This window comes from Nuphar pumila, chromosome 15 (assembly GCF_984573655.1).
Source record: "Nuphar pumila chromosome 15, dmNupPumi1.hap1.1, whole genome shotgun sequence".
In the NCBI taxonomy this organism is placed as follows: Eukaryota; Viridiplantae; Streptophyta; class Magnoliopsida; order Nymphaeales; family Nymphaeaceae; genus Nuphar; species Nuphar pumila.
This window is the reverse complement of record NC_143263.1, coordinates 21,207,260-21,214,283: the sequence shown is the minus strand read 5'-3', so window position 1 is coordinate 21,214,283 and position 7,024 is coordinate 21,207,260. Positions and strand designations below refer to the sequence as shown.

Genomic DNA, 7,024 nt, shown 5'->3' with positions numbered 1-7,024 from the left:
GCTGGGGTTAGGCAGACCCCAACCACTTATACAACTTATACCATTGGGTTTTGAACTTGAAACATCCCAACACAAGGTGACGTGCACTAACTGCTCCTACCAAACAAGCACAAGAAAAAACAAAAGGAAATAAATGGAAAAAAGAGGAACACGCGCCCAATTTTTTGTCATGTAAGATCAGGAGCAGAGACTCATTCGAAATAGACCTCTACAAATCAATCTCCAACTTGGGAGGGGTGAGAATAATTGCAAAAAAGAAAATTGTGTGCTGTGGGGATTTGTGTGATCAAGGATTCTCCACGTCCTTTACAAAACTTGACCTAAGGCAGGTTCGATTCAGACTTTATGTAAAGGACTACTTGCGTTGGATGAAGGTTGAGTTAAAGCAACTATTGTAGAGAGAGAGAGATCATCTTCAAGATTGCTCACATTGACGTCGAAAAAATCCACATGAAAGCATACAATAATCGGAGTGAAATTAAAATGAAATTCTGAGATTGGTAATTTGGCACTCAAAGAAACAAGGAGCACTCAAACTGCAATATCTTTCACTAAGAATAGTAGAATACGTTTTCTCGATTCCTATAGGTAACTAGCACAATATTAACAAACTTCATAGCCAATCTATACCTTCGTAAGCTGGTGCCCAGTCTCTGCTACAGGAAAATCTGTAGTAAGAACTAAGTCATAATCACCCTTGGGGTCTTCCTCTTCATAATCTGCCCTGGAGTTAAGTGTCAACATCTGACAGATCAACCACAAAAGAGTTGAATCAAGAGCCAAGAATGCAGCACCACCAAATAGACCTGTCTTAGCAGTAGGGCACGTGTAGCTCATGTCATGGTGGATATTATGTAAAATGTGAAGGCTTTCAGTGATTGTAGCCCATAGCATAAAAGCTCCAGCAATGAAAGAAACAAACCTGGCACAACATACAGGACAGTCACATTAACCATTGTCATAGCATGTGTAAAGAACCTCTTCCCAAATAAAAGTTAGACAGATGCCCATCAGTATCCATTACCAACATGATATTTCATTAAGATCCCCAAGCAAAGTAAACATGAAATGAAGGATGATGATGGTAAACATGGTGTAATCACTTAAATTAACATACTCATCAATAAATTGATGAATGGAGTGACGGTTTGAGTGTAAGTTAACAATAGTGAGATCATCTAGCTGGTAGTCAACAAGGACTGGGAGTTTTTACTAAAAATGTTTATGAAAATAATTTGTAAAAATCACCATTATTGCTTCCCGTGTAAATCTAGAATTACAATTTACAGCAAAATAACCAAAAAGACAGTTGACAACTCACGTCGCAAATACAAAGAACACAAGGAGAGTAGTGCTTCGAAACAAGCCTGCAGCTGGAACTGACTTCCCCTTGTAGGGGAAAAACACAGCAATGAGGCCAAGAATGGTTGAGAAGAATAGGAAAATAAATGACAAGCTTCCCAACGCAACTGAAGGATGGTTGGGAAATTTGCAAACCACAACATCCCTTAATATGGTTACGTCCCCTGCTTTTGGCTGCCAAAAATTAGCAAGCAACATGCAAAAAGATGATTGTCAGACGAAAGAAACAAAAAGTAGCCAGTATCATCAACCGTGAGATCAGCAACATAACCAACAGCATAAAAAGAAATCAATTGTCCAAGAAAGAAAAAAATGCATGCAATCATTTTACCAGTAATCCAAGCATAATGTACATGATCGCTTTTTCTGTTGCTACTGCTTAAAAGTTCTAAAGGTTTACATTTCAATGGAAGAGGTTTTCACTGCTGGGAGCACCACACCTTCCACTGCACCACACTTAGGCAACCAAATTCCTGACTTTTGCAACTGTGTAACTGCCAATGATTCATTATCTTTTTCTTCACAGCATATGGAAAAAGTATAGTGCTCTGAATACAGAATAGTATCTGAAGGGTCCTTTAAAGTTATATTTCTTGTTTTCTTGGACAAAGAAAAACAAAGCTTGGTTGAAAGTTTTTAAGTCAGATACTATTTCTCTTGCATGGCTGTGGTCCACGTGGACAAGATTTTGAACCTTTCATGCTTAAGCATCCCACCCCACTTTCAAGAAGTTAAATTCTAGTTTTACAGTGAAATGTGACCGGATATAACCTTTATTACACTTCAGGCAAAACTATAATAAGTTAAAACTTTTACAGTCTTCCAGTACAAAAAATGACTTTTCAGACCATAATTTTCATAGCATATCTTCATGAAGCAAAAGACATTATCTTGTCACTAAGAGAAATTATTTATAGCCCAACTCCCTGTGCTTTTCCTTTTTTTCTGAGAGAGAGAGAGAGAACCGTGCATCTTATGGGACCTAAATTTCATTGCTAAGGTGTAATCACCAGTACATAGCTTAAAAATTAGCAATGAACATGTAATTATTTAGAAAACAAACATTTAGAGTTACTGCAGTTTCCACTTCTCAAAAAGGAGCACATAACAGGAAGCATGCAAGAGAAACTAAATAAGAGGCAACCTATAGTAGGTTATCCTTATGAACTATATTACATGTACTGATCATGCTTCATGGAACTTTGTGCTATATGACAATATGGAAACTTAAAAATATAAATACTATGATCTGAGTGTGCACAAGGGTTTATCTGTGACTGACATGGTAAGACATTTTTTTTCACTTAATGTTTTCCTTTTTCCATTTCTTACTTCATGCATCTATGTGTAATATGAACTCATGATGAATTATTACTTTCAATGATTGGTATGAGCCTCATTTGCTATAAACACTAAAATTTGATGATAGAACTGAAGTTGTGAAAATCATTAAATACTAATATATATATATATATATATATATATATATATATATATATATTAAAGCTAGAAAAGAAATGTCTAAAATGAGTGGCATTCAAGAATGTTTTATTTCTTAACTCCAGAAAAAAGAAAACCTTCTTGTTCTCTGCAATTACTCCAAATATGAACGCAAGACTGCCAACTAATGCCATTGGAATAGCAACACGTGCAGCTTGACCTAGAGCCATTGTACCTAGATTTTAGCACCACAACCTGGATGCATAATAGAAGAGAAAAGTGTCATTATCATATGAAAATGACCAGAGACAATCCAGTGATAAATATTATGCAAGACTCTTAAAAACAAGAGTATGCTTCTCAAAAAGAACATCAGTCCAAAACATGGTTTTGGATATATGATGTGCTTGGACTAGTCATAAGATGAAAAAAGAATAATCCTCTTACATAAACACAACATTTGTCTCAGATACAAATAAGCAACTTTTTATATCGTTTAGGATATAACAATACAGCAGTACAAAATACTGGAAAACAGGGGAATATACAAAGGATTTGATACAGGTCTCTAAATATATCAAAAAGAATACAAATAAACTTGCACTACAATAAAAGAAGGTTCCCAATTTTTAGAAAATTTAATTTTAAAAAATACCAGAAGAATTTTGAAATTCTCACAAGTTCCATCACATGGATTTCTCACAATATTTGTAGCAGTATGCAGCTTAAATCACTACATGGCTGTCAGACTTTGAATGTCTTCAATAACTTAGTCCAAATAATGCTAATAATCTTGCTGATAAACACCAACTAGAATAGTTTTCAATAGGAACGCAACAAAACTCACGGAACATAAATTAGTCATTGATCACCAAATGATACAAATTGATGAAGCATCCTATCGTGTGGGAACCCTGACCCCTCCATACTCAACATGATTGGAAGATAAATCCTACAGAAATAATCCTTAAAATAAAAAATGCTTTAGTTGTATCAAAAATATCAAATAAGTGAATAACAAATTGAAAACAACCCAATTCCACATCCAATCAAGAAGGTCAGGTTGCTTGTCACCTTGTATTAGCATCTACAACCAATATATGTCATTACAACAGAATAAACACAACCAGCACATTGCAGGGAAGATGTCACAAAGCAAAAGAGTTAGAACACAAATAAACCCCGATCCTGTGTGAATTATGGATGAAAAAGAGAACAACAAAATCAAGTAGGGTCAATGCTATAAGATGATTAACTTACCATGTACAAGACCAAACGAGAAAGAGAACTCAGAAGATTTCTATGTATTTCAAGCTAATAAGAAGCAAACGGATTTTAAAAAAAAACTTGTTTCAAACAAAAATCTTCAATCATGGAAACCTTTACAAACAACCAAATGCATTTTTAAAAAATAAAATAAAATTCTACATATTTTGAACCAATATGAATCATAAAGATTTTCAAAGCGCACATTTGGAACAAAAATCTTCAGACGTCAAAGCTTTTCCAAAGTAGACGTCAAAGTACCAAACATGATTTTCTAAAAAAAAAATAATCCCGAGAAGCCCATATAAAATTTTAAAAAGATGATCAAAGACAAAACCTATTTACCCAAAAAATATAAAAAACGCCATCCAAAAAACACCATCTTCTATTCGGTCAAAAATAAATTTCGCGACCAACATAAAATGCTAAAAGGAAAAAGGTTCGGGTACGGTTTTTTGGTTTATTTGGATGCAAGATATTTTATGCATTACTCTTCTTCTTTGATTATAGAAAACAAACAACCATAGATTCCGGAGAAAAAATTTATTAAAGGGGAGAATCGAATCAACATGAACTCATCCGGTGCAAACATAAGTCACGTAGAGAGAGAGAGAGAGACGAGGTACGTGAAAACAAAAACAAAAAGAAATAAATCAAGCTCCACAAAAGAAGAAAACCACCCGCCAAATTAAATCCCAAGAAAGAAAACGAATCGAAGGATCGAAAACACGATGGAAAAAATCGTCACACGAACAATAACCACCCCAATAATAAAGACTGGTATTAACCAAAAAAATTAAATAAAGAGAAGTATATCTCACCTCCTTGTGAGTAACTAAAATGAGTACTAAACCTCCTCTCCCACCAGGATGCCGATTGGGTGCTCTACATGGATATTTGTAGAGAGAGAGAGAGAGATTCTGGAGAAGATGCAGTTTCCTATCTGGGATCGCCTTCCATATTCGGCTGTGAATATTCTACCCCTTCAAAATGACGGTAATACCCCTTCTCCGCAAGACTCCCTACAATATAAAACTTTGTTTTTTGGAGACATCTGGCCAAATACGCAAAACATCCAATGTGAACCACAGAAAATCAGTGGAGCTAACAAATGTAGAGGGGACCAAGGGCAACTATTTTCCTAGTCCACACTGAAGTAGGGGGTGGGCAATGGGCCTGGTGGCCGGGTAGGGCAAGCCGACCCGTTTTTCCATGGGCGGGTTTTGGGTCAAGGTCTTAGGTTCTGACTTTTTAGCTATCTAACCGAAATTGAGCCGGGTTCAGGTTGGCCCTCTAGCTATTGGGCTGACTCAACGGATATGAGTTATTTATTAATTTTTAATAATATAAAAACAAAAAATTTAATTAATTACATAGTAACTTAGTAACTATTATTATTTATCTAATTAATTGCATTAACTTTATGAAAATCAAGATGATAAGTACATGAGAACTTGTTAATTATTTATTATTTACTTAATTAATAAAACTAATTAGTTGGGTTTGGATCGAAACATGTTGGGACAGGCCTCCTTCACATTGGCCCATTGGGCCAATAGGGCGGGTCATAGATTGATCTTCAAACTCAAGCTCATTAATAACCAGGCCAAAGCCCTTACCATTAATAAATGTGCAGAGTCATCTCAGGCTCAAGCTGCACTTAAAACCTGGCAGTCTAATCTCTAAACGGGTTCGGGCCAGCCCGGGCCGATGCCCACCCCTACTTTGAAGGAAAGGATGGAGATGAAATCCAAGAAAGAAAACAGTGACACTGGGTGGCCGCTGCCTTCCACAGGACCACCAAACTCTCAAGAAACCCATGCTCCCTGCTGGACAGTAGCTATGTCATTATAGCACACCAACGAACCTCTTCAATTCTCCCAAGGACAGTGATTACGGGATTCCAAGGAGTAACTAGTGTCGGTTGGATTTTTTTGTTCAAAACTACTTAAGTATAACCTTTACGTTGGTATAGGTTCTCTACAAAAATTTAGTCTGATATTGAAAGTTGTAAAAACTTTATTTATTCTTATTGGCCTTTAAGGGCATTAGATTTTTGGGCTTGAACATTCCTTGAATAGGAGAATACAAAAATATATATTTATATTTATATTTGAGTTTGGGTTTGGGTTTGGGTTTATAAATTCAGACTTAGACTCAAACTCGATTCAGTTCGGTTTGGTCTGATTTTATACTTTCTTTTTAATACTTAGAATGATTTTAATCTTCAAATATATTTTTTTGACCTTTGATCAACCATTAAATAAACTACACGTTTTGTCGAATCAAGAAAATGTGGTTTTGGCATTTCTCCTTCTGAACATGGGTAGAGTCTCAGCTAAGGCTAAAATTAGTTTTATGAGTTAACAGGTCTAGAGTTGTCCTAAAGGGGTATGCATGTTTAAGTGTGATCAGGGTATGTGTAGGAGTTTAGAAAAAGGAAAACAAATCACAAAATGGTATTGCATTGTTCCTTTGGATGAGGTCTTGGTCTAGATGACTTAGGTAGCTTTAGAAAAAGTTAGGAGTTGGTCCTAAGGTATAATAGGAGTCCAAGGAGTTTATAAATACCTGAGACAAGACTGAGAGGATAACTGATTAGCAAAACCATGTTTGACAAGGCTCCAAGGTTAGCTTCCGTAGGTAAAAAGGCGCTTTGCTAAAAGACAAGGGTAAAAGAAGGGCTTAGGTCCTTGGAAGGGATGAAGGACTAGCCTAGGGAAACTTGGCCTCACGTGAATCATAAAGAGAAGAGGGAGAAATGTGGGAAGAGAGAGAGAGGGAGAAGGAAAGAAAGAGATGTCTAGAGAGAGGGACATTTAGAGATAGAAAAGTTATGAGAAAACTTCAATATTATTTCATTGTATTAAAGGAGAACTCCAAACATCTATTTATAAATGAGAGGCCTGGGGTAAAGTCCCTAATTAATCACATAAGTCATAAAAAGTCCTATAAA

The 7,024-nt window shown here is 35.9% G+C and overlaps 1 protein-coding gene across 1 annotated transcript; it reads right to left on the bottom strand.

Annotated features, from left to right (window-relative positions):
* Positions 1-418: 418 nt before the first annotated feature.
* LOC149814759 (uncharacterized) lies at positions 419-5,026 on the bottom strand. Its single transcript, XM_089988285.1, has 4 exons — positions 4,890-5,026; positions 2,940-3,057; positions 1,322-1,536; positions 419-922 (listed from the first exon to the last, which is right to left on the bottom strand). Exons 2-4 carry the CDS (start codon positions 3,030-3,032, stop codon positions 625-627), a joined length of 606 nt encoding a protein of 201 aa, XP_089844411.1. The 5' UTR covers positions 3,033-3,057; positions 4,890-5,026; the 3' UTR covers positions 419-624.
* Positions 5,027-7,024: the final 1,998 nt, after the last annotated feature.